We start from the raw sequence: 27847 nt of genomic DNA, 5'->3' as shown, positions 1-27847 counted from the left end.
CTGGAGAATAGAGACCGGATTGAGAGGTTGTGTACCAGTAAAGAAACCATTTATTGGATTTATCTACTGCAAAGTGTTTACCTTGCATTTGCCCAAAAAAGAAAAACAAGGACTGGAGTGTGGAAGATGGGAGCCATGTTCTGCAATCTGAAAAGTCCAAAGTTTGCAAAGGTGCAAAGTTTAGCGGGTCAATGCCCAAAATAATGTTCTGCTGTTATCAAGGAGAACCAACAAAATATTAATAACTGATTACATTTTTAGTCAATGAATGCCTTATTTCCTGTGAGCTTTTGGTTTTTCTATGCTTTTTGTGTAATCCAGTAAAACCCATATTTAATAATATGCTGGAATTTGCCTTTCTTGACAAATAATTTTAATACCGTCCTTAACCAAGTTTAGTGGATACTTCTTCCCAATACAACATACTCCATATTTTGATTGTTTATTAGGACCTGAAGTGTCATTAAAAGCAAATATTGTGCAAATACCCCCTCACTTTTGTCACACATCTTGATTATAACTTTGCTTCAAGTATTTTGTCCAGTTTTATTTAAAAATTAAGAATGATGGGAACTAGGACTTGTTGTACACTTCTCTACATTGTACTGCCTTTTAGTTCTTATTCCAGAGGAACATAACCTGATGGAAGCCAAATGTATAGACAGTCACTCAGATATCATTATGATCTATTTTAGACATAATTACATTAACCTTTATAATAATTACCTGCATTGGCAATTGAGCAAGTCCTTATCACATAATCAGTGCGGCGAAAAAAGCCCTGTAGTTAGACACTGAACAGCTTTCCACTCAAATGAGTGACAGACAAAAGCAATGAGACAGATCTGAGTGGATTTGTGAGTAAAAGTCATCCTCACATGGCACCGATGAGTAACAGGCAACATTTTAGATAAGCAGCAACAAGTCCTTTTAGGAAACAGAACACATGATCATAATTTTTGTTTTCTGATTGTTAAATAATGTTTTATATAATGCAAATTATGTGATCATGATCAGTGTCTGTAATTACTGTTGTAGTGAAAAAAGGCAGCTTGAATATTTATTTCTTTTTTTAAAGCACAAGTATGAGCTAATCAGTCTTAAGTGCGCAGAATGCTCAAAGATCAAGCCTCTTGTTATTTTTCTGGTTCTCTGTGCTCTCATCTCTCTCGCTTTCTTTCAGCAGGAAGCCGGAGCAATTTCTGTGACCACCTTATGAGGCACTTCATATGTAAATGGCATGCAGACTGATGAAGAATGCAGATGTATCTATTTTTCTGGCACACAAATCACATAAAGAGCAGTTCAACGATCCACTGACTGCTTCTATACAGCAAGACGAGAGAAAAAAAGCAAGAGGAAATTGTATTATTATGATTATTATTTATTTTGCTCAGAGCGCTCTAAAAAGTTGACAAAGTGTGAATGCCAAGGACGCAAATGAGCTTCACAGAATATATTAGCAGAATTTTAGCAGGATAATTTAGCTGGGCCTAATGTGATTTTCAGAATTAATCTCCAGGTTCCAAATGTAATTAATTTATGCAAAAAATATATATAATGAATTAGTGTTCATAAGGAGAAATGGACTCAGGTGAGTCAATAATCTGAAATAAATCACATCACTGTCACGATGAATGGAGAGAACACCTTAACGCTGATGGAAAAAAGGAAATAAAGAAAGATTAGGAAAGTAATAAAAAGACGCAGAAGTGTGTCAGAGGTGATCATATGGGCTATAATCACACTCTTATATGACTGAAAGGATTTTCTCAGTGGGGGAATTATTATGACCTATAATTTTACAGTCCTCCAGACCATCTACCACTGCGGCATCAGCCTTTATGTTATTTTATTTCTTCAGCTCAGCAGGCAGAAATTATTTCTTTGTGTCAGCAGGAGCTCATACAATACTCATGGACCAGAGTAGATTCATGTTGAGTGAAACACACGTGTGAAATCAGGACCATCATCATCATCGGCAGTGCAGCCTCTGAATGAATCTTTCACCAGCGGCAGGTAGCTGTCACAGGTAGACACGATGGACCCTTAAAATAGAATTCCCAGCAGGGCCTCAATGACCGGACAACTAATTAGATTTGAGTCATAACAAGTGCTTTAGTGATTCTAAGTGAATACCTCCCCCGCACTTCGCTTCTCTTTCTTTTCTTTCTCCCGCCATCCTTCGCTCACCCTGAGCGCTGCCTAGGTGTATTCAGTATTCAAGGTGCAGTCATAGAAATGGCATGCTAATGGGAAAAAACAATTATTAGTGGCGTAATAGGCAGCAGTTAAATTTTAGATCTGTCAATGTTCTGGAGATTCGAACTGTAAACAAAAGTACTTCACAAAACTCCCAATTTTCTCATTTAATCCAACTCGTATGGGAAAATATGCACAAGAAGTGACATTAAAACATGTATACAACAATAAAGACACTCAGATCTATCTTTACATTTTGGGGCATTTTTTTATATTTACACAAGCAGACTTTAGACTTAAGCACCATACAAAAGTCATTACAAATTTGATTAGGCTATATTATTTTTATGCACAGGTGATTCTGAGGGATTCAAAAGAGTGAATCTGATCACAACGAGATGAATTTTTCCGTGACAAGTATACTAAATAAATACTCGTGACATAAAAGCTAATTGCGTAAGATCCACGCAGAACCGAACTATAAATAGCTGCCAACAAAAAGAAAAAGAGCCGAGTCAATCTCATCAGAATCCCTTTAATTACTGATTGGTGATCAGATTACCTCCTGTTGCTTCTGGCTTAACCACAGCTGCAGGAAGAAGCTTAGCTGACATTAGACCTGTGTTTTTAACGCATTGGTTTTATACGGAGTGAGCATGTGCAGACTGAAAGTAGAAATGGTAAATTGTGTTTAGCATTTAAAGTAGCAAGAATCAGACACAGATGAATCACACTTAGTGAGCTAACAGGTGCTGACAGTTTACAAACCAGTTTCTCACAGCTCGTTGAGCTCGATTAACGTTTTTACAGCAGAAACGGAGCTGGGCGGTTTTCTATTTTTAAGAACAGATCAATCTAAACAGATTTCTCCCTACAGTTCTATTGATCTCTATATCTCGATTCCCTCAAATCCCTTGAGGGACAAGATTTCACAATATCAAGTTATCAGGATACTGATGCAATATTACACGTGTCCTGTATATAAATTTTTTTTTTAAAATCATATATATATATATATATATATATACATATAGCCTACATATATATATATATATATATATACTTTTTTTTTGTCAAGGTAATATAACACAAAGTATGCCGTTTTAAATATATACATTTTTTAAATGTGAAAAACGTTTGTAAAAAGGGTTTGTCCATTTCTTGTTTTGTGGTTTGAAACAGAACCTGTACTCTATTTGATCCATCCGCTATATGTATTTTCTCTGCTGTTCTACTAAAGAAAAGCCAGTTATAGTGTGTTCCTGTGTCAGCAAAGTTGAGAAAATGCAACTGCATTGACCATAATGCACCTCTGTCCGAAGTGGCCACTGTTTTGACTGTGTAGGTACTGTACCGTGACATCTTCCAAACATGACTCCTAAATGCCATCATGACCATTTAGGCTTGCGAGTTGCAAATGTTAACCTCTGAACTCTTTGTATGTTATGTGCACTGTTCGGGTCACCCAGAGACAACCACCTCCGGTCTTTCCACCAGTCGTAGGGCCTCATGCATGCCGGCGGCTGACAGTCTGCGGTTAATATTACGGTAACGGCAGCTGAGCAGGCTTCGGTAGGTGGTGCGCAGGTCGCGGTTGAAGAAAGCATAGATGAAGGGGTTGATGAGTGAGTTGGCGTAGCCCAGCCACAACAGAGTTCTCTCCACCCACAGCGGGACACAGCTACACTCTGTGCCACAGATGAAGGGCCGGGCCGTGGACAGGAGAAAGAACGGGAGCCAACAGACGGTGAATGCTCCTACCACCACCCCGAGCGTGGCTGCCGCCTTCTGTTCCCGTTTGAATATGGAAATGCTCCTGCGGTCCGAGCTCCTCCTGCCCACTCCTCGCAGGATTCGAGGCAGACACGCACACTCTTCCACTTCCCTCTGAAGCTTGATCGCAACAGTTACGCAGTCCACACCCATGGGACCCACCGTCCCATCGACCCCTTCCACTTCCACCTCATCCTCCTCTTCCTCCTCCTGTCCTGCACGAGGGAAGCCAGTGATGGTGTGTTTGGCAGCGCTGAGCTTGGCGGCACGGTAGATGCGGTTATACATGACCAGCATGACAGTCATGGGGATGTAAAACGCAACAGCTGTTGAGTAAATAGTGTAGCCAAAGTCCTGGCTGATCAGACACACGCGGTCATCGTTCACGTTCTGCGCCCAGCCAAAGAGCGGTGGCAAGGTGATTGACGCAGAGAGCAGCCACACTGAAAGCACCATTTTGGCCATACACCATCCGTTCTGCCTCACCGGGTATGTTAGGGGTCTGGTGATGCCCAGGTACCTGTGATAGAGGGAAAATTTGGATGGATGGATCGGATGGATGGAAACATTTTTTTTTTTTTTTTACATCAATTTAAACAAAATAAAAAATAAGAAGTGTTGCCTTGGCAACTATAGCTGAAATAAAATACGATTAGGTTTTCTATATTTTACTTTATTTCAATGACGAATATTTTATGGGTTTTTTTTAATATAGTTTTAGTTAACTTAAAATAAAAAAAGTATTAGTTAATTATACCTAATGGATTCACTAATGATAACAAACAGACCATTATTGTAAAGTGTTGCCAAATCATTTATCATGTTTGTAGGTTATGTGCCTATCCATCCCTAGGTCCAGATTGAAACACCGTGGTGATCGAGCTTTTTCTATTGCTGGTCCAACATTCTGGAACAAGCTCTCTGTAGCCATCCGAACAGCACAATCTCTTTTTGTTTTTAAATCTATGCTTAGGTCCTATTTTCTTGAACAGATGCTGTTAGTCTAAAATATGTTATGTAGTTGTATTTTATCCCTTTGTAAATTTTAATGTACAGCACTTGTCAACCCATGGTTGTTTTTAAATATGCTTTATAAATAAAGAAAAGAAAGAAAGAAAGTATCAATAAACTGATCATCATTATGATGAACATAATCAGTTCACTGTTAAGAAAACTCACCGGTCGATGCTGATAACGCAAAGGGTCATGATGGACGCGGTGCAGCACATCACATCCATGGCTATGAACACGTTACAGAAGAACTTGCCAAAAATCCATCGGCCGCCGATCAGGTCCGTGATGCTGACGAACGGCATCACCGCGAGCGCAACGGAGAGGTCCGCGAGCGCGAGGGACACGATCAGATAGTTGGAGGGCTGCCGTAGCTTTTTCACAAAACACACGGAGATGACCACGAGCAGGTTCCCGCAGATGGTTATGAGTGTGAGCATAGTCAGCACCCCACCGATCAGCACCTTCTCGACCTCTCCGTAGCTGAGGATCTGCTCCGCGCAGCGCGTGCCGTTTGCCACCTCCATCATCTCCAGTAGGATCGGCGAGCTGGAGGGCTTCATATCCAAGGAACCGGAGCCCGTAGACACTGACATTTCTCCAGACTCGTCTGCAATTTTGAATAGTCGAGGGACGAGGATCTCGGAGATCATTATACCGTTAGATGTTTCAACACATGCACCTGTCTCTCTCGTGCGCTCCTCGGCCATGAAGGGCTTCATAGTTTGTCCTAGGCTTTGCGCGACACTAGTTCTGTTGGTATCGCCCAGCACCATGCCGTGCTCCTTTTATTCATGAACTTTTCAGAGAAACCGATGATGGCACGAGATCACAGCTGCGCGCGCAAAGACTGATGCGCATCCGATTAGCGTTCAATCACTGACGCGCGGCTAATTTCTCTATTTTTAGAGGAGATCATTGGTGATTCGTCATTTTCGCACACCATGTTCCGACAAAAACTGAGAGAAGTTTGTCATGTTTTTATGCAAGTGATCTAGCAAGCTGGTGTCAGTCTTTTATCCTTCACAACAACAAATAAGAATTTGGAAGATAATAGGCCTAACTTATTTATACACGATGGCAGTTTATAATCGTGATAAATTGTTGTAATTGATATAGCTATATTACAGTAACATAATATATCAACATTTTGTGTCTGATGTAAAATCAACAATATACCCCTAAACTGTGTAATTAGTGTTACAGCCTGTACAGTTTTAGTAAAATAAAAACATTTACAATTTTGTCAGTAAAAATTGTGGTAATCAAATAAATATTTTGCCATCATCACCATCCAGCACACCTTTATTACATTTTTAACGTTTTAATTAAAAATGGTATGCTAACCATATAGGACACTTTAACTGAAAAAAAACGAAGAAAAAACAGGAACTAGTGATGAAAATAGAAAAACATTGCTCTAAATCATAAAAACAATGTGTTATTATTCGCTCTGAGGGTCTCTATATTAATTAGGTCTCTAATATATTAATATCAGGAATATCTGTGGGTCTAATATAACTATTCTGCAAAGTGTGCTACAACCCCAAGAAAATCACTTTTTAGCATTAAAATAATAATAAAAAAATAACATTATTCCACAGAAACCAGAAGGGAATATCAATACTCTTCTACTCTTCTACCTACTCTTCGGTTCTATCCTGAAGTTTTATTTAGAAACAAGCTGCACTGTCGCCTCCTAGTGGCAAATAAATATACATAACTATATATAATATATCTATATACAAACGGCAAAGGCGCTACCCAAACACATGCTTAATAATCACACAAACACATAATCACAAGATTACAGCTGCGCGCATGAGACACATTTGAACAATGTTTTTTTTCTCTCTCTCTCTTTTCTTTCTAAGACACATGTGTGCTCCTGAGAGCAACTGAAATCATAAATTGACCAAAATGACATTGGGACCAGCTGCTTAAAAGTAACTGCAAAATGTAAAAGAATAGTAGTAGCCTACAGTTAATTCTAAGAAATGTTTTATAATATTTTCTTCACAGGTGCCACTTTTTGAGTCTAATGCAATGACATTCGTGCATTTTAAGAGTCCCTTAATTGTCTAAATGATTTTTAGGGCTGTTCAATGACTATGCTACATTGGCTTCCTTCTACTGATAATATAGTAAGCCTAAATTTGCAAATGTAGGCTATTTCTGGCTTATTATTTACTTTAGTATTAGTAGTAAATTTTAAATATAGCCTATATAATATATAGCCTACATAAAATACAATGTGATTTTTATAGGCCTAGCTACAATCATAATTGACAAACTAGATGTAGGCTTAATCTTTGGAGCCTATTACCTAAAAAAAAACCCCACTTTTTTGAATGCCATCTGAATTGAAATTACTCCCAACATCTAGTACGGAAACACGCACGATAATACAAGTTACAAAACTAGTTTGTTGTGTAAGCGTCCTTCTGCCGCCCATAGAGGGCAGTCAATACAAATTCACGTGCGTCTGATTTTCGTGAGGAGTCATGGCTGCTGTGGCGCTTGTGCAGGGAGCAAGCAGAGGTTTGGGCTTAGACTTCTGCAGATATCTACTTTTAAACAAATCTCCAGCAGCCGTTATCGCGACATGCAGAAATCCGGACGCCGCACAACATCTGACTGAGCTGAGCGCGCAGCACGCGGGCAGGATGACTGTACTGAAACTGGATGTCAACAGGGAAGATGACATCAAAAGAGCAGCTGAAAGTGTCAAATCTACCTTTGGGAAAGTGGATTTGATCATTAATTCTTCAGCTATGCTTCATCCATCCGGTAAAGGAGAAACAAGTTTACGGGACGTGTCCGCTCAGGTGACCAATATCAGTATTGAAATAATAGGCTACGTTGTGGGGCATATTCAAATGTTGTGGACAAAATTCTAAAGCTTTGACGAATTTTTATTTTATTTTTACAGGGAACCATTTCCACTTTGGTCACTAATACGGTGGGTCCTCTAGTGATGGCCAAATATTTTGTCCCCTTGCTTCAGAAGGGAACAGGGGCGTTTGGCCAGCAGCCCCCAGAGAAAGAGAAACAGCACAGTGGCATCATTGTGAACATGACTGCTAAAGTGGGATCTATAGGAGACAATGGTTTGTATCCCTATGCAAAACAGTTCAAGTGCAGGTTTTTCTCCATTAGGTTTACAAGTGCGTATCCTAAATAAATAGCCTAATTTTGATATATTTTAAATATCAATTAAACGCATTAAAGTCAGTAATATTTTTTTTCAAACGTGTTATTTGTGTCACGTCTTATTTTGATTGGTATGTGCCACCGAATGTTTTGTAATACCAGTGCTACTTTATGTTGTTTATCTCGCAAAGTCACAAACTGCCCATTCTAGGAAAGACACGAAATAAATCTATCATGGGTCACTTACTACGAATTAAAGCAACAGTCGCGTCCGTTACTGTAAACCTTTATTTTTGCGTGATGCTGCACGGACGCACGCACGCCAGTAGGTGTCAGTATAAGTGAGTGTAACACTGGCCAGCGCAAGATTCTCATCTGTGGCTTTCAAGTCCTTCCAAAAAGTGTATTAAAAAAAAAAAAAAATCAGATATTAAAAAAACATTTGTTAGGCTAAGGATTACATACCGAGGTACTAGCAATCTTCTTTATTTACAAGTGCAAAAAAGTGCTCAGTGCATTTGAAAAATTCTACAATTCTAAAGTACTACCTTTAATATTTCAAAAATAATTTTATGTAATTATTCAATAAGATAAATATAATCCATTTTTGTTGTGCAAATAAAGTATGTGCATATGTTACATAATCTACATTATACTCAGGCAGACAGCTGCAGGTGTCACTACTGGAGGTGCCACAACAAAAAGAGACATGTCAGTTTTAGTGACACAGGCCAACTGGCACGTGTCACTAACACGTGTGATGTGCCAATGGATTGCGTCATGTGCCACTTGCATAGCAATTTGCTTTATGCTGTCAAACATATGATTTATTACATCGCTGAGTTAATGTGTACAACATTATTATTCATAATTCGATACAATTATTTTTTTAAATGTTAATACGTTATTCGTAGTGAACCATGATAGATTTATTTTGTGTCTTTCCTAGAATGGGCAGTTTGTGACTTTGCGAGATAAACAACATAAAGTAGCACTGGTATTACAAAACATTCAGTGGCACATACAAATCAAATACAGACGTGACACAAATAACACGTTTGAAAAAATATTACTGACTTTAATGCGTTTAACTGATATTTAAAAATATCACAAAATTAGGCAATTTATTTAGGATTTTGTGTCACAATTACGTCAGTATAGGTGCTCAATTCATCTGTCAGTCACTACTGGAGGTGTCACAACAGTGACATGTTCCGCGACTCGGTGTCAGTCAGGTGTCATGTCAGTGTCGGTGTGTCACGATAATGCCAATACGCGTAGTGACATGTGCCATTGGCTTCTGAGCGTCAGATGCCATGTCACTTACTATTAATACTGCTACTGGAGAGAAAATAATTCACAGTACAAAAATAAAAGTACACATATGGATTTTAATTTTCTAGGAGCCCTGAAGACCTTGGCTGAATCTGAAATCGCCCCCTATACCCATAAAATAGAGCATTACTTGAGTCAGCCATTTTTAGTGGTGTCTGAAACCATAGTGGATGTTATTGAGTGCACTCATTCAATCGGAGGGATATAAATCTTGTGAGGAGTCATACAAAAAAAACAATAAAATATAATGACAAAATAATAATATAAATTCACACATAATAATTTTAAAGGGATAGTTCACTCCAAAATAAAAATTCAGTCATAATTTACTCACCCTTAAGTTGTTCCAAACCTTTATTAATTACTTTGTTCTGCTTAACACAGAAGAAGATATTTTGAAGAATGTTTGTAACCAAACAATTGTGGGGCACCATTGACTTCCATAGTATTTTTTTTCTAAATACTATGGAAGTCAATGGTGCCCCACAGCTTTTTAGTTACAAACATTTTTCTTTTTTTACAGTCTATGGTCTGTGCATGACACTTGCAGTGTTAACCGAGCTTTGATGATGGATGATCTGAAAATAAGTTGACTATTAAAAAGAAAAGCCTAATATCAGTTTACCAAAAACATAAATGAAATATGAAATTTGTTACAGTTATTATTTTGGAATAAATTAAAAAATTATTAAAAAGCACTTGATGAGAAACTTAAAAAGCAACTTGATGAGGAAATATATTTAGTTTTGATAAATATAACATTAATTACACTGTTAATGTAAAAATACAAAATATAATTGGACTAGTTGTTTTTGTTTATTTGATAGTATAAGTAATGCTTATTTAACCTGTTTAAATGTTGTTGTTTTTTAATTTACATTAATTTACCTCCTTTGCCTCCTCAATTCAGAACATAAACGGCATGAGCTTCAGATCAATACCTTAATGAAAAAATGATGCTGTCATAAGTTACCTGTACTTGAGCTTAAGTTTATTCTACCAATTACCTGATTATGGCCCTTCAAATATGACAATAATGAAACAAATGTTGCATTTGTCTTATTTTTTAAGAAACTCATGCACACATTTTCCACAATGTTTTCTATCCCCATTTAAGTCTGTTTCTCAAAATAAAACAGAACTTGAATATGATGTTGCATTTTAGAGCAAAGCCCAAATTATTTACTCCTACTAACATATAATTATAGCTACATGCTAGAAGTGACTTCAGATGAAATTAACTAGAGTTATTTACAGCCACATCTGGACTATTTCTTAACAGCCTGAAGCTTACCACTCTGTTGGTTTATATTTCTGTCTACAGCTCTTGGAGGCTGGTACAGCTATAGGATGTCTAAAGCTGCCTTAAACATGGCCACCAGAAACCTGTCCATTGAGCTGGGTCGAGGGCGATCTAAAATTGTGTGTGTATCCCTGCATCCTGGAACCGTGAATACGGATTTGTCTCGGCCCTACCATCGAAACGTACCCAAGGACAAGCTGTTCAGCGCAGAATACTCTGTCCAATGCCTTATGAACATAATAGACAATCTAAACATTAACAAAACAGGGAAAGCCTATGCTTGGGACAGCAATGAAATACCTTGGTAAACAGTCACGTCGAAAACAACAGAGTTGTGTCTACCTCATTTTAAAATAAGGTGTATAACAAAATAATGCTGAAACAAATAATCAGGCAATGTAAATCTAGCACAGAAAATAAATGTTTGCATATTAATAAAACACTGGGGTTTAAAATTGACTGTTGGTTTTTTTAGAGAGACACACATGCATTCCAGGAAGACTAACGGATGTCACAGCAGATAAAAAGAGCTTATCACAAATTTCACAATATAAAACATCATAAGAAGAATATGTTTGTGATATAACAGTATAAATTTTTACTGTTTTTAAGTCTATAAGCTTAGATCAAATGTTTAATAAATTACATTTTTAAACATGTTTGGTGTTTTCTTCATTTCTGAATTCTTTTGTTTGGATCCAAGAAAACATTGATGTTTGTGTTGCCTTATAGAAGTATTCAGTTTTCCTCATTACATTTTGTCAAAGATGTCCAGTTCTTTAGTATCTTTCCAAGTAGTTGCTGAGGTCACTGGTGTCACATTAACAGCAGTTTCCTAAATGATTTGGCTCCTCTCAGTCTTGTAGCTATTTTGGCATGTAAAAAGTACCACGCACTGTACTTTCCAGAAGATGTTCACAGTGAGTGAAATGACATTTGATGGTGCAATTGTTCCGCTGTTCTAAAGCTAACTGAACTGACCAAAGTCAGTTAACTGTGGTGTGTGGAGACCAGAGGTGGAAGTAACGAATTACAACTACTCACGTTACTGTAATTAAGTAGTTTTTTTGGGTACTTGTACTTTTTTGAGTATATTTTTTAATCTGTAATTTTACTTGTACTCAAGTACATATTAAGATAAGTAATCTACTTCGCTACTTGTAAAATCACATTTCGTTACTGAGTACAATTTGAATTGATATTCAAATCTTTGAATGGCATTTCGGTAGCCAATAAAAATATTCGATCGTAAACGGACCAATAAAACCCCTGAAATTTGGACTGAATGAAAGCCGCCGCAGTCGCAGCAGGTTTTGAAGAGCTGATCATGAAGGAGGCGAGGAGCTCAGAGTGATTAATGGCTGGACTGAAAGTTTGGAACAACAAACTACATAGTAGTATTGTCAAAATATCTATATTTTACCAGCTGCGCGTTCTCATTCTCTCATCTCAACGACAGCGAGTTTGACACACCCGCCTCCTCTCAGCGCGGGATTGCAGGTAACGTTAGGCCTATTACGCATAATTTTATTAATACCTGCAAGTTTCTATGGCATATTTTAATGGCAAATGTCACGAACAATATTATAACGCGAGGGCACATTCATGTAATCGCAGAAAACTGGACGCGAGCTCTCAAATATACGAACGAACTGGACTCGGATATTGAGTGTGCGCTCTCGGACTGTGTGTCATATCATGTGCAATCGCGAATCTCTCCAAGTGGTTCTCACTGCAGACTCAAATGACGTCCAGCTCCAATCTCTCCATGCTCTTGAATTAAACGCTGTCAAAAGTTATGAAAAATCTAGTCTTTTTGCAAATTAAATTCAGTTTGAATTGAAATCAAGCTTCCTTGTGCTGTGTGTGAGCTATTGCAACAGTTCACGTTACCCTATTGTAAAGACAAATACACTGAGTGAGTAAATATTAGATTATTGTAATGGTTATTGATCAATGTTTAAATATGTAAACAAAAGCCTAAATTAAAATCTCACCTTATAAAGTGGATGTGTCTCTTTAGAAGACTTGAATTAAACTTTTCCATTCAAATAGATTACTGTTACAATGAGTGTTGTGCTTTTCAATGCTTGAAAATAATGATTGCCTTGACAAAATGGATGGACAAAAATTTAGATATAAAAATATTTAGTATGTAGCCTAGTAGTTTTCCCGATGGTATTAAAAATTATAGGCTAGGCCTACTGAATATTGACATATTTCAAGGTGTCATATTGAAGTTAGAAATTCCAGTATCCACTAATTAATGTCCTTTGACAATAAGGTAAAAACGTGTTAAAAGTAGCTATTTTCTACATAAATCTATGATTTTGTTGAATATTTTTATTGGTAATGCATTAACTATCGCCAGCTAAAAAGTAATTAGTAACTAGTACTCTGAGTAGTTTTTGAGAAGAGTAATTTGTACTTTTACTTAATTACTTTTTTGACACCAGTACTTTTACTTGTAATTGAGTATTATTTCAGCAATGTAACGGTACTTGTACTTGAGTACAAATTTTCAGTACTCTTTCCACCTCTGGTGGAGACTTAAAATTGACTTATTTTGTCTCTGGTTATTGTGGTATTTACAGGTCTGCCACTCAGTCAACTGTCTTTTACTCTTCTCTCCATTAGGTGGCCGAGCCAATTGAGCAATCACAAAGGAAAATAAAATACAAATTGCAACATTTATTATTATAAGATAATGGTGTGAAAAGTCAGAAACTGTCGATTGATGTGTAAATTTGTCTTTCTGTGGGTACTAAAATAAAATATTGAATTTAGCAGAAGGTAATTCATCCGTTTAAACTTAAAAAGCACACTCTAGTCCACCACATATGTCTGTATTTGGTTAACTTCAGCAAGAAAATAGATAAGAGAGAACTAGCCGAGTTTATTTTAAACGACTGGAATAATTAGCCTGCACGTGTGCATTTGGTTAAAAATACACTTTATGAACCCTCCATCTTCTCTGTCTTCCCAATGTCCTTTCTTACCTCCACGATGCTTGCTAGACACCCGAGAACCACCATACTGAAACCCTTTGACCTCATTCATCCCACACCCATCCATGCTGAGAGAAATCGCTTTCAACTTAGATAGATAGATAGATAGATAGATAGATAGATAGATAGATAGATAGATAGATAGATAGATAGATAGATAGATAGATAGATAGATAGATGATCAACACAACAGAAGTGACGCAGGTAGCCTACACTTTGAAAAGGAGGTATTTAAAGACCTTATCAGTTGACTTGTGAGGAAAGATCGTTTTGTACTTTGATCTTTAGCTTGCGATAATATTAGAAGATGGTTGTGTGTGTACGTGCGCGCATGGCGCAATGCTCTGCATGCACTGAGCCGTAAACTGGCTCGAGCCATTCCTGGTGACGTCATGAGCCGGTTGTTTGACGGGGTATCTGCCGCAGCGCCAGGACTATGGAAATATGACCGTCAATGACCTCGACCGCAGCGCGTGTTGGTGTATTGCTCTAATCGTTTTGTATTCGACACTTGTAAACACGCGATTTTATTATTGCTGTAGTTGTTGTAATAGTCGTTTTTTAGATTAAATCCGTGCATTGGTTGTTGTTGGTCATTATTAGCCACGCGCTTTTTCTTATCTCGAGAGCGCGGCACATTCATCAGCGCGCATATCTGTGTGTGTGTTTTGAGGCTTACAAGAGTCATAACGTTACGCTGTTGACATTTACTGTGCATTGAAATATGGATAAGGCCAAATCAGCGATGGATCAGAAAGGTTCTGGTCCTTGCTACACAAACATGCACAACAAGCCAATCCGGCGACAGCTGAGCAACGGGAGCTGTAGTCCGTACAGTCCGACGGACGATAATTACCACCATCTTCTTAACCACGACCCTCAAACCAACGGCTCTCCGGCGAAAAGGTGTCGGCTGTGGAGGCGATTGGAGTCGGCAAAGAAAAACAGACCTCGTAAGTTTATAGTTAACGTTACTGACTGACACCTTCAGTGTTTTTTAGATCTGTACATGATTTCCTCAATGTCTGATAAGTGATGCCATAAAGGCTAAAGATACAGACAGACCTCTTTGTAAGGACGTGTTCGAGTCAATATTTAACACATTATTGCGAGAGCAATGGAATTCGTCGCAATTAAATTGAAATGTTGCCAGTGTAATGGCACAATATATTACTTTGCCCTATTTTTGAGCCAGTTACTGGCATTTAGAATTACAGATGTCATCGATTTCAGTTAACCCCCACAATTTTACCTCAGGTAAACTCAACTGAATAAGGGTACAAAGTGGAAATGGAAATCTTAATAAATGTATCGATTCCTTTATGTAATAGCCTAGGCTAGGTTACATTTGAGGGACTGTTTGGGGGAGAAAGTGCAATTCTTTTTTCGTTCACTTCGCTCAGAAGTAACGTTACGTTGCCAAATTGTAAGATATATAACGTTATACATACTACAAAGAAATGTACTACCGTTCATGTATGTTGACATACTTTTAAGTATAACGCATCAGTAGTTGGGTCATTTGGAGTGGGGCAATGGGAATGTAATAATTTTCGGTGCATTAAATAAGTCAGATAAATCAGTAACCGCTCCGACTGATTCATAAGTGTTTTGTTTCAATAAAAAGAACCGGATGAACCGAGTCTCTGGTCTCGCTGGGGATCAGTATCATTGAAAAGTACTGCAGGAATTGCCAATGGTCAAAATACTTTAATGGGTTTATTTTCATTTGATGTTACTTGCAAAATAGTAATAAAAAGTAATGCAAGAATCACTGTCATTATTTTAATACATTCAGTTCATAGCAGCTAAATGATGACGTTCAAGTGCTTTAACGCTTCTCGAACGTGCATGAAAATCATTTGGCTGCAGTATTTATAAAAAAAAAATGATTCTCAGCTCCCAACCTTTGAACAAACTGTCATTATTTCTGTGCTGTGTCTGACCTGTACACCGAAGAGTGTCTTTTGTTTTGATGAAACCTTTGAGACTGTTCTTCTCGCTCTCTGATTGGTCGGTGTGAAGTCAGGAGGTGTGTTGAAATCGCTCCTGATGTAAAGGCTCGACGCGCTTCGACCAATCAGCGCTTGACTTTTGTCTTCGCGTGGCCGCGTTAAAGGGACAGACAGAAACGCCCCCATCCTTCAGTAATAAGAATTTCTCTGTATTTATTCACTTTTGCTAAACGACGACAAGAATTCAACTTTGAGAGCGTAGTTATAATGCCATTACAAGACAAACTGAACTTCTAATTTCTGTCTGTTTGTGGGCTTTCCTACTGCTTGGGCTTTTGTGTTGGGCACTTGAACGTATTAGGGCTACCAGCAGGATGAAGTTAAAGTGTTCAAAGAAGCCAGGTAAGACATCACCTCATCCTTGTGTAATGTAAAATATCTTGCTTCCTTGGAATTGCTCTGACAGTTTTAGGAAAGTTATACCTGCAGCATATTCTGGTGATTGCAACACTAAATGGATTTGATTTTTTTTTTCTTTGCTATTTACTGAAGTGCAAAAATGTTTTAGAACAAAGCGAATTTATGTCAGGAATTTGTTTTGCCAAAGGTAACGGCTGCAGAAAAGTGACTGCTTTTTACAGTGCTTATATGCAGTTCAGCGAGTCTAAGTCTTAGTTGTGTCAGACAGCATGCCAGGCCAGCTTGTCTACATTCCTCAGCTCCAGCCAACTTTTGTGTGTGTGGTAACACCTTTGTTGTTGCAGTTGTTTTTGTATTGTTCTTTTATTTATACTCAACCCATGTTAATGGTGTTAAAAAGTATTCATACCAGATATACAGTATTCTGAAGTATTTCACATGGTCCTCTTTCACATGGACACTCAATTTGCTCGCCTACCATGTTAGTCCCTCTCCTTCACTCGGTCACATTCTCTCTCTCTCTCGCCACTTTTCTGCCTTTCCCAGCGTCTCACATGGACACACATGCCTGCCAATTTTCTCTCTCTCTCTTAGTCTCTCTCCCTTTCCATGCCTCTGCTGACTGGGGGATGTAAACAGACCTCTCACCCACATGAGCTGTTTGATGTCATTATGTCACACGACTGTCACACCCCGTTCACCTGCTGCTTCTGGCTCAGGTCATTCAGTTTAATGAAGAAGCAACATTGTTCATTCCTGGCTAGTAGTGCTGCACGATTAATCGAAATGAAACTGCACTCGATTTGGCAAATAAATAAAACATCTACAATACATGATCTAGCATAGGTTTACATAAATTGGGAAAGAAACGCTATGGAAATGTTATGGAGCTGGTTATCGATTTACTTATACAGTATATAAATATGTTCATAATGAGTTAATATGTTCGTAACGCAATACAATAGTAACCTGGAAGATTTGAGTTTTGTTTTGGTGATGCTGTCACAAGCTCTTAGTGCTGGTTATATCCTGGATTACATTTCAGCAAAGAATAGGTAGCACTTCCAGTATATTATTCCGAATATTTTATGCGCAGCTTGTCAGTGCAGCACAGCTGATCGGTAGTACATGCTGCTCCATCTGAAAGCCAGAGGGCGCTCTTACGCAGAAACTCCAAATATGCCAAATAGGTTAATAAATGCTTCTCATGTTTGGAAAGATGTTTGACGCGTGTTGCTTTTTCAAATGCACGTTATAAGTGACTCAAACTCGCAGTGCTATCAGATGGAGCAACATTTACTACGGATCACAGAGCCGTACGTCACTGACAAGCTGCGCATAAAAAATAATCGCAATAATCCCAATCGGTTAAGCGCGATTTAGCATGCGTTTTCCTTTGTACAACTGTGTTTTTAAAACTATGAAAGCAAAGCATGTGGATATTTATTTAGTTGGGCTCTTGTCCACTTGATTTGCATGCTTTGAAATAAGAGTGATGTCCAAAATAAACCTCCCAGCATACGCCCACATCTATATTAGGGGGGAAAGGAAGCGTGAGGGTCATTTGAGATGATTTTGTAGCAGAGAGTATTCTGGTCAAAGACAGGTCATCTGTGCAATACCAGCTGACAATGTGGCAAGTCAGTCATAATAAATCTGATAGAACAAATCAGATCTGAGGAGCACAGATTGGTCTGCATCTACCAGGTTATTCAGGTTTAGATCTGTGTGTCCCTGACCTGCCCAAATTTTTCCTGACTTTTCTGAGTTCAGCCCAGTGAACGTCTGATGTAAGAGTCATATCAGTAATAATGTACCTATTAATATCTGATAAGATAAGACTTTGCTCTCTCTGCTTGTTTGAGATTTCTGTCTGCTGATCTTTTACATTTATTTCGAAATGATAGAAACAGACATGGGAATCTGTGAACGTTTGAACTGGTTCTGCTTCTAAGCATCCTAGAACAGCCATTTGCAGCCTCATGGCTGTTGCCATGGTAACTGCCTTGTCTCATCATTAGCTGCTGCAGTATTGCTCATCACTGCCTCTTAAGTTGGCCAGATAGTTATGTTTGAATTAGTTTACTTGCATTCAAAAGTTTGCTTCTTTTTTTTGAAAGACGTCTCTCATGTTCTCCAAGGCTGCATATATTTTTGATCACAAAATACATTAAAGAAGTAATATTGTGAAATATTTTTAATGTATTTTTATCATTTATATAATAAAATAAAAAAAGTAATTTATTCCTGATGGCAAAGCTAAATTTGCAGCATCATTACTCTAGTCTTCAGTGTCACATGATCATTTAGAAATCATTCTAATATGCTTTGTGTTTAAACAGTTTGAACTGCTTATTGTTTTTGTGGAAACCATCATGAATTGAAAGTTCAAAACAAAACGGCATTTATTTGAAAGAAATCTTTTGTAACATTATTAATGTATTTATGGTCACTTTTTCCAATCTAATGCATTCTTGATGAATAAAAGTATTAATTTCTCTAAAAAAATATGGTAAAATTGTTCTTAAAATGTTTTAACTGACCTTTATTATGTTGTGGATTTGTTGTTGTTGTTTTTAGTTGCCAATCCAGTTTGTCCACTTTCTTAATCTTTGGAACACAATTTACACAATGACATTAATCAGTCTCATTGTCTCTTTCTAGCCTTTCCATGGTTTGGGATGGATATTGGTGGTACTTTAGTAAAGCTTGTTTACTTTGAGCCAAAAGACATCACCGCAGAGGAGGAGCAGGAGGAGGTGGAGAATCTGAAGAGCATACGCAGGTACCTCACCTCCAACACAGCCTACGGCAAAACCGGTGTCCGTGATGTGCACCTGGAGCTGCGCAACCTGACCATCTGCGGTCGCACAGGGAACCTGCACTTCATCCGCTTCCCCACCGCCGGCATGCATAGATTCATACAGATGGGCAGAGATAAGCACTTCTCCAGCCTGCATACCACACTGTGCGCCACCGGAGGCGGGGCGTACAAGTTTGAGAATGACTTCAGAACGGTAAGGAGATGGCAGCAGTTGGGCTTTCAAATGGTTTTGACAATAAAATCAAATGTTTAATATACAGCTATGTGGGGTAGGATTTTGGACCAATGAGATTTCACAGTCAGGTTACTGCGTCATGCCAAAGAAAATAGAAACCAAGCAATCTGCAAAAATTTCCTAACTCCTGGGTCCTAAATTTTTTTACCCCATCAGCCATATAAATTTTTTTTTTTTTTATATTTAAAATATATTTAAATGTATATTTAAAACAAAACATAATAATTCAACAATGGGGTAAGAAATAGATTTCAAAATAGAAATCTTTTCTAAGAATATAAATCTTTACTATCACTTTTTATGAATTGAACACATCCTTGCTGAATTAAATATTAATCTCTTTTTTTAAAGGAAGAAAAAATATTGAACAGTTATATATTTTGTTACAAAATATTTCAATAAATGCTTTTAAATAAATGCTGTTCTTTTTAAAAACTTTTTATTCTTCAAAAATCCTGAAAAAAGTATCACAGGTTATAAATAATTATTAAGCAGCACAACTGTTTCAAAATTGATAATAAATCAGCATATTAGAATGATTTCTAAAGGATCATGTGATACTGAAGACTGGAGCAATGCTGAAAATTCAGCTTTACCATTACAGGAATCTTAAAGTATATAAAAATGGAAAACAGTTATTTTAAATATTAAATATTTCACAATATTACCGTTTTTTTCAGGATTTTGGATCGAATAAATGCAGACTTGATGAGCATAAGAGACTTCTTTCAAAAACGTGTTTCATAACTGTAAATGTTTCATAACTTTTGATCGGTACTGTATGATTTGAAAATATCTTATGCTGAACAAGGCTGCAGTTATTTAATCAAAAATACAGTAAAAACAGTAACAAATAGAAATATTATTACAATTTGAAATAACTTTTCTTTATTTCTATAGAAATCTTTTGTAACTAGTTTTTAATGTTACTTTAGGGCATGTTACTTTTAAGCTGACCTATAAACACATTAAGCATCTTATTTTGGTCCAAACTGCTCAATGGAAAGTCAAAGCCTGAGGTTTTTTTGAATTAATAAACAATGTATCATCAAGAATTACATTTAAGGGATAAGTCTATTGCATGCAGAGCAGTGAGTAGCCATAAATGATTAATTTTTTTCTTTGTAGATGGCAGACCTAGAGCTGCTGAAGTTGGATGAGCTGGACTGTCTGATCCAGGGGCTGCTGTACATAGACTCGGTCGGTTTTAACGGTCATCCTGAATGCTATTACTTTGAGAACCCCTCCGACACACAGAACTGCATCAAGAGATCCTGTTGTCTTGACAACCTTTTCCCCATGTTGCTGGTCAACATTGGCTCGGGCGTCAGTATTCTGACGGTGTACTCCAAGGACAACTACAAACGTGTGACAGGCACCAGGTCAGCACAGCTGAGCAACGTGCACCATGTAGCAGAAACCCCTTCAAATGTGTTACTCACTCTCAATAACTATGTGATTAAACTAGTATTTTGTGCTTTTTTTTCCATTTGTTTCCAAAAGAAATTCACACAGGGATGTTTTACTTAGAGTAATTGTTGATAATGGCTGAAAAAGCTTGTAGTACCAAATAACAAGCTAACAATAATAATAAAAAAACACTACATTAGTGGTTGTAATTTATTAGATTTTCTCTGAAAAACGCTCTTTGCTTATTCTGTCTTTTCTGTGAGCAACTTTTGCTGAGATACATCCAGCTTGAAATATGAGTTTACCATTGGCTATTTTCTAAACACGCGAACCTGATTGTTTCCTCATCTCTCATTGACACAGTATCAAAGCCTGTTAGAAGCATAAGAGCACCTGCTGTGTTAATTTTTCCCTTTGAAACATGAGACATCTTCAGAAGATAACAAATCTGTGATTGACAACAGAGTAGGTAGTCAAGTTCATTTTAAATGTGGTTGTACCAGAATGGAACAGCCTTTCAGCGGTGACTGACAGGAGGGAGGAGATTTGTCAGGGGAAGTAAAAGCTCTTGTGCAAATCTGTCACACTTGCTGGAGGATCAGGAGCTATTACTTACACTCTTCAACGTTTTACAAATCCCAGTGTATTTCCCTGTCACTTTTACTAAAAATTCCATTTAGTAATTCTGAACATTTAGCACATTCATTTACACTTCAGGTCAAATGTTTGGAATAAATGATTTTGAAAAAGTCTCTTATGCTCACCAAGGCTGCATTTATTTGATCAACAAAACAGTAATATTATGAAATGTTATTATAATTTAAAATAACTGTTTCTATATATTTAACATTTTAAAATGTAAATTATTCCTACGATGGCAAAGCTGAATTTTGAGCAGCCATTGCTTTAGTCTTCAGAGTCACACGATCCTTCAGAATCATTCATTGAAATAGAAATCTTATGTAAAGTTTTTAAACATCAATTTTGATCAATGTAATGCATTCTTACGGCATACAAATATTAATTTATTTAAAATAAATCTTACCCCAAACCTTTGAATGAAAATGTATCACAGTTTCCACAAATTAAGCAGCACAACGGTTTTCAACTTTGATAATTTCTGAAGAATCATGTGACTCTGAAGATTGGAGTAATGATGCTATAAATTCAGCGTTGCCATCATAGGAATAAATAACATTTTAAAATGTATTAAAATAGAAAATTTTTATATTTATTTTTACAACATTATTGTTTTACTGTGTTTTTAATTAAATGCAGCCATGGTGAACATGAGAGACTTGTTTCAAAAACATAAAAAAAAAAAATCTTAATCTTAATTATTACAAACTTTTAACATTTATAATATGTGAACTAGTCCTTGCTTTTTGTTGCAATGACCACATTCTGTAATCTGGAATGTTTGAGACCCTTGGCCATAGGCACATAGTTTAAATTGAGTTTAAAGGTCAAAAATGTCTGCGTGTGTGAATGCACATGTGTGCTCTTCAGATGCAGCTAGTAACCATGTTTTGACCCTCAATGTTCCTTTCTCACTCTTTTTCTCCTGTAGTCTTGGAGGAGGGACGTTTTTGGGGTTGTGTTGCCTGTTGACGGGTTGTGAGACATTTGAAGAGGCCCTTGAAATGGCCAGCAAAGGGGACAGCACCAACGTGGACAAACTGGTGAAGGACATCTATGGAGGGGACTACCAGCGCTTCGGCCTACAGGGGTCTGCGGTGGCTTCAAGGTACAGAAGACACTCTGTGTCTGTGTGTGTGGTGTCAGGTGACAAAGGTCCACGAGTGAAATGTGATGCTATGGGGTCTTGCATGTAGGCCTGCCTGTTTCATGTGACACAAATGTACAGTATGAGTCCCCATTCCTTGGTTATTTTAATATACATTACTTTTCAAAAATTTGCCATCAGTAAAATTACTATTTTAAAAAAAGAATTTAATGCTTTTATTTCGCAGGGGTGCATTACATTGCTCAAAAGTAACAGTAAAGACATTTATTATATTACAAAAGATTTCAAATGAATGCTGTTTTTTTTTTTTTTTTTACTTTCTAAACTCAAAGAATTCTGATGGGGGAAAAAAATGTGTTTTAAGGTTTCCACAAAAATATTAAGCAATGATGTCTGAAGGATAATGTGACACTGAAGACTGGAGTAATAACTTCTGAATATTCAGCTTCGCCATCACAGGAATAAATTACATTTTAAAATATATTCATATATAATCTAATAGAAACAGTTATTTTAAATTGTAATAATATTTCACAATAATTCTGTTTTTACAGTATTTTTAATTAAATAAATGCCTTGAATAACATAAGAGACTTTAAGAAAGAGACTTTCTTACAGACCTATTTTGAACTTAATATGAACTTAATATATCTAATAATATATTAATTTAATTATAGAAATTATAAATAATTGTTTATTGCTTCAGCAATAAACTCCAAAATCTACACAGACTTGATTGCAGTGCTTTCTGTGGGTGTCTGTTTGGTACATAAATATATGCTTGTGTTTTTGTTATAGTTTTGGTCACATGATGAGCAAAGAGAAGAGGGACAGTATTTCTAAAGAGGATTTGGCCCGAGCAACACTCGTCACCATAACCAACAACATTGGCTCCATCGCACGCATGTGTGCAGTCAACGAGGTGTGTGTGTGTGTGTGTGTGCGTGTGTGTGTGTGTGTGTGTGTGTGTGTGTGTGTATCTGCACACAGTCAGCAGCAGCTGTGAGCGTCTGTCTGGCCACTCTGGGCTTCTCTACAGTGTTGCCTTGTAGCCTGGTGATCAAGCAGCATTGTACAGGGCTTTCAGGGTGTACAGAACACCATCAGAGCAGTGACTCCCAACAATACCTGGAGAATACAGGACTTTTATCACATTAGTTAGTATCTATGACAAGTTGATGATGGCAAAAACTTTTAATTTGTCAAAAACACAGATTTAAGTACCTACTATAAACAGTCCATAAAAGGAATTGCTTGTGTCAGGACTCCCTCTGCTGGATGAAAGATGAAACGCTGCCGGAATCAACCTGCTGGTAATTCAGCAGAAAGAATGTAGTACTTGGCACTCAGTTGAAGTAATTTTACCATGATTAAATCTGTTTCACGAAATTCTGTAGATTTTCTTCCAAAATGCGTGAAAAAAATGTGAAAAACATCCACAGATTCTATGGTCATAACTAAGTGATGCGATTGTGTTTTGTCCTGTAGAAAATCGAACGAGTTGTTTTTGTGGGGAACTTTCTGCGTATAAACACAGTGTCAACAAAGCTTCTTGCCTATGCTATGGACTTCTGGTCTAAGGGCCAGCTGAGGGCCCTTTTCCTGGAACATGAGGTAATTTTGTCTTCATTAAGTTGTATTCTATTGCTTGTATTTTCTCAAATTTGGGAAATACATTTAAGATAAAATGTTTGGGGTCGGTAAGATTATTGTAATGTTTTTGAAAAGAAATCTCTTATGCTCACAAAGTCTGCATTTATTTGATCAGAAATACAGTAAAACCAGAGTACTGTGAAATATTAATTTATTACAATTTAAAATAAGTTTTTTATTTTAATTTTTTATTTTAATACATTTTAAAATGTAACATTCTTTTGCTGGCAACATTTATAGCAGCCATTACTCTAATATGTTGATTTGGTGCTCAAGAAACAATTCTTATTATTATCAATGTTGAAAACAGTTTCATAATTTTGTGTGGAAACTGATCATTTTGTTTCTTTGGATTCTTTGATGAATAGAAAAGCCAAAATAACCAAATTTATTTAAAATCTAAATATTTTATGAGTCTTTACTGTCACTTTTAAACAAATGAATCCATTTTCCAACGGTAGTGAATAACAGCGAAGGTCTCTCAGAATCACATATTTTATATGGTAGTAGTTCAATGAAATTATTTTCATATATTGTTTGTTTATATGCACACTCATATGTGTGTATGTGCGTTTCAGGGATACTTTGGAGCCGTTGGTGCTTTTCTAGAACTGCTGAAGTCTTCTGAAGACGCATAAAGGAAAGGAATCCTCATCTCTGATTATCCAGAAGCTGCTTCAAGACTTCAACAAAGAAGCTCCAACAGGAATGCTGGAATACTGGGAACACTGGAAAATTTGAAAGAAGCCACTATAGTAATTAACCTGTAAATAACCCTTAAAATAAGATTTTAAAGAATATTTTTATGAGCAACAATCTCCCTCAGACTGACGACTAACGGAATCTAATTGTTAATTTGTTTTCCTTTTGTTGTTCTCCTTTTGTACTGTTTGTAAATATCATTGTGTAGTGAACAGGGAGAGTTTACTGATGGCCAAAACCTGCTGTTTAAAGTTTTGCTGTTCTTGACCAGCCACCAGCAGACCCAAATGATGTTTAACACACTATTATAATTCAGATTTAAGCATCAGATGCTGTGTCAGGAATGTGTCCCGGCTGTTTGGGATACAGATCCTCTAAGTAAAGAAAAGATGTTGACACTGTTATCTGTACAGCTTAGAGCAGCCTCTTCACTCGTCCTCTTTGCTACAGTTAACAGTTTTCCATGGGTTTATGCAAAACAATCATTTTAAACAGTTCAGTTTAGAATCCGTTTTCTGTTCACTTTTTAAATATATATATATTAGCGCTGATTCACATGAAGCCTTTCATTTTAAAAGGATTCACAGAAAGCTCAGGGTGTCTCACTTTTAGTTCTGAGAGGGAATTCTGTGGGACCAAGTGGCCAATTTGACACTTCAGATAACAAGTTCCCCTAACATCCCATATTTTTTGTCCTCCTTTGCCCAGCTTTGCCTCTTCTTGTTCCATCCTGCCTTTTCCTATTCTTTTTCGTATGCAAACCAAAACTACTTCATTCATCTTTGTCAGAATGCACAGTCATATGCATATACTTCCTCTTTGGTTGCCTTCCTCGCATCTATGGTTTGAAAAACAGCACTAACAGTATTCAAAGTAGCAGAGAGATGACAAAACAGAAGGATTAAGTCAGTATGACAGCAATTACCCACAACCCCCCTTTCTTCACCATTCAAATATCAAACATGTTTAGACAGTTCAAAGACTCACCCATTGTGTTTCCATTGTAGTGCCAAACTGAAAAGGGGAGGAGTCAAACCAGAAAGCCTGCCAATACAAGCATTCCTGTTTTACCAGGCCATGCACATCATTACTTCTCCCAAAAGTCACCTAGCATTATAATGTTAAGATGAAATTCAATATGTAATCAAAATATAAACACTACTCCCTTAGTTATATTCTGTTCTTCGGTCGTCCTTCTGTCTCTCATGCCTTCTATGTGATCGCTCTCTTCTTTTAACTTGTGGCTTTTCTTTTTACTGATTTCTAAGAAAAAGCAGAATTAGATTTTTGGGACCTCATGCCAACTGCAATATTTTCTTTTTCAGAAAATACCTATCTTGGTGTTCTGTTTTGTTTTGTTTTTCACCTTTTTTTGTGAGTTTTTTGGGGGATATAATTGCCTAGTTAAAAATGTCATATTGCTTTATAATATTTAATTATTGCTTTGGTTGGCCTTGTATATTTGGCATTAAATTATTTTCATTCTTGATTTGGATGCTCTGCTTGCTTGTTTGTTTGTTTACCAAACACCATATGACAGCAGTAGTATGCCATATGGATGATTAACATTCATGAAGATTGTACATTTATGGTATTGTTAACAAATTGTCCTTGCCACCCAATCCTAGTAAGATACAAGTGTGAACATGCTTCAAAGTGTGCAAGCCTGTGTAATTGCACTTTATATTTCTAGATATTAGATATAGCTAACAAAAGCTGTCATCTATAGAGTATTAGATAAAAAATACAGCTTCGTTTTGCAAACACGGGTGAGGCCCTCAGAGATTGGTAAGGTTTGAAGTAACTGTAACTTGTGATGTAACTTATTGGTCAGTAAGCAGCAAAACTAGCTGCCAGTTACAGCAGTTTTATATATTGAAGAAGCAACACCACAGACTGTATGTGTATTAATCTGTATCGCAGAAGGTAGTTGAGAGGTCATCTAGTGTTCTTTTCCTCTGAATAGAGTCAGTTGCTCTGAATGTTGTTTTGCTGAAAGCTGCTTGGTTGATGGAGTCATGTGTCTCTGAGAAACTAGCTGCTCATGTCCTGTTTGCCACTGTTGGCAGTAATGCTGTTATGCAGAGTGAAAAGGGTATTTGAAGATTTTTCTGTGTCTGTGTTTTCTTTTGATTCCTACTGACAATTTTAAACACATGATCCTTTGCGTTGCTTGTTTGATGCTACTCTAATGGATACTTTGTGCTGTTTGATCAGATTGTACAAACATGTAAATATTCTTATCTTTGTTTTTCAACTCTCAAAGTGTCTTTAAAGCCTGTGTTGAAATTTGCGGCTTTATTAAGAAGACATGAGAGACTTGATATATGTGTGATTGATGCTGTTATGCATAGACTCAAGAAAGGACATTTTTACAAAATAATAAAAGTTTGAAAACAAAAAATGCATTTTGTGGATTTTATTCAGTATGAATTGCTTAATGTCTCTTAAAGGGATAGTTCACCCAAAAAAGACAATTCTATCATCATTTATTCAACCTCAAGTTAAATACACCCTCTTGTATAAATGTCTATAAATGTGTGCTAAAAAGGAAGATATTTTAAAGAATGTTGGAAACTAAACAGATCCCGTGCCCCATTGACTACCATAGTAGGGAGAATATACTATGGTAGTCAATGGGGCCTGAGATCTGCTTGGTTACAAATATTCTTCCAAATATTTTCCTTTGTGTACAGCAGAACAAAGACATTTATACAGGTTTGCAACAATTTGAGAGTGAGTAAACAATTACAGAATTTGTATTTATGGGTGAACTAACCCACCTAGAAATGGCTACTTTTATGTTATTTTCAATTATTCAGTCACCCATTTTAAATGCTTGCACTTTAACAAAATGCACAGGTTTGTGAAAGTCATCTTTGAGTGAAAATCTTAAAAAATCTCTCCGACTTTTCTTCGTTTATTTTGTCTTAACACTTGATCATATACATTTTTAGTTACTTAGGCCTAAACTAAACTGAACCCGAGAGAAGGAACGAGGACAAAAAGAACAATTAAACCATTCACTACCCCCTCTCAAACTTCCCAGATAAATGTTTTTCAACAGCAAATGAGTGATCACCTTTACCCCTAGGGTAATATGCATGAGCAAATCG

At 36.9% G+C, this 27847-nt stretch overlaps 3 protein-coding genes across 4 annotated transcripts; 2 read left to right on the top strand and 1 right to left on the bottom strand.

Moving 5' to 3' along the window:
* Positions 1-3286: 3286 nt before the first annotated feature.
* On the bottom strand, positions 3287-5940 carry htr7a (5-hydroxytryptamine (serotonin) receptor 7a). The gene is made up of 2 exons (XM_082143964.1): positions 5155-5940; positions 3287-4495 (listed from the first exon to the last, which is right to left on the bottom strand). Exons 1-2 carry the CDS (start codon positions 5760-5762, stop codon positions 3664-3666), a joined length of 1440 nt encoding a protein of 479 aa, XP_082000090.1. The 5' UTR covers positions 5763-5940; the 3' UTR covers positions 3287-3663.
* A 1509-nt stretch (positions 5941-7449) lies between these two features.
* LOC309479135 (C-signal) lies at positions 7450-11436 on the top strand. The gene is made up of 3 exons (XM_082143040.1): positions 7450-7814; positions 7919-8096; positions 10799-11436. The coding sequence occupies exons 1-3, from the start codon at positions 7491-7493 to the stop codon at positions 11083-11085; spliced, it is 789 nt and encodes a 262-aa protein (XP_081999166.1). The 5' UTR covers positions 7450-7490; the 3' UTR covers positions 11086-11436.
* Positions 11437-14131: 2695 nt separating this feature from the next.
* Positions 14132-27151, top strand: pank1a (pantothenate kinase 1a). 2 transcript variants are annotated; one of them, XM_082143038.1, is made up of 7 exons: positions 14132-14738; positions 18825-19177; positions 20348-20601; positions 22200-22376; positions 23175-23298; positions 23865-23990; positions 24608-27151. In XM_082143038.1, exons 1-7 carry the CDS (start codon positions 14510-14512, stop codon positions 24665-24667), a joined length of 1323 nt encoding a protein of 440 aa, XP_081999164.1. In that variant the 5' UTR covers positions 14132-14509; the 3' UTR covers positions 24668-27151. The 2 variants fall into 2 exon arrangements, with proteins under 2 accessions (XP_081999164.1, XP_081999165.1); XM_082143039.1 differs by lacking the exon at positions 14132-14738 and adding an exon at positions 15310-16142.
* The last annotated feature ends 696 nt before the right edge of the window (positions 27152-27847 follow it).

Source organism: Leuciscus leuciscus (assembly GCF_965113295.1).
Source record: "Leuciscus leuciscus genome assembly, chromosome: 17".
Taxonomy (NCBI): domain Eukaryota; kingdom Metazoa; phylum Chordata; class Actinopteri; order Cypriniformes; family Leuciscidae; genus Leuciscus; species Leuciscus leuciscus.
This window is presented reverse-complemented; position numbering and strand designations above follow the sequence as displayed.

What these genes read in the sequence shown, in the direction of transcription:
- htr7a (XM_082143964.1), bottom strand. Translation starts at nt 5,762, where the DNA reads ATGGTGCTGGGCGATACCAACAGAACTAGTGTCGCGCAAAGCCTAGGA. An exon ending in TGCGTTATCAGCATCGACCG is followed by an intron (nt 4,496 to 5,154) that starts GTGAGTTTTCTT and finishes CCTCTATCACAG; the next exon opens with GTACCTGGGCATCACCAGAC.
- LOC309479135 (XM_082143040.1), top strand. Translation starts at nt 7,491, where the DNA reads ATGGCTGCTGTGGCGCTTGTGCAGGGAGCAAGCAGAGGTTTGGGCTTA. An exon ending in TACGGGACGTGTCCGCTCAG is followed by an intron (nt 7,815 to 7,918) that starts GTGACCAATATC and finishes TTATTTTTACAG; the next exon opens with GGAACCATTTCCACTTTGGT. An exon ending in GGGATCTATAGGAGACAATG is followed by an intron (nt 8,097 to 10,798) that starts GTTTGTATCCCT and finishes TTCTGTCTACAG; the next exon opens with CTCTTGGAGGCTGGTACAGC.
- pank1a (XM_082143038.1), top strand. Translation starts at nt 14,510, where the DNA reads ATGGATAAGGCCAAATCAGCGATGGATCAGAAAGGTTCTGGTCCTTGC. An exon ending in GGCAAAGAAAAACAGACCTC is followed by an intron (nt 14,739 to 18,824) that starts GTAAGTTTATAG and finishes GTCTCTTTCTAG; the next exon opens with CCTTTCCATGGTTTGGGATG. An exon ending in GCATGTGTGCAGTCAACGAG is followed by an intron (nt 23,299 to 23,864) that starts GTGTGTGTGTGT and finishes TTTGTCCTGTAG; the next exon opens with AAAATCGAACGAGTTGTTTT.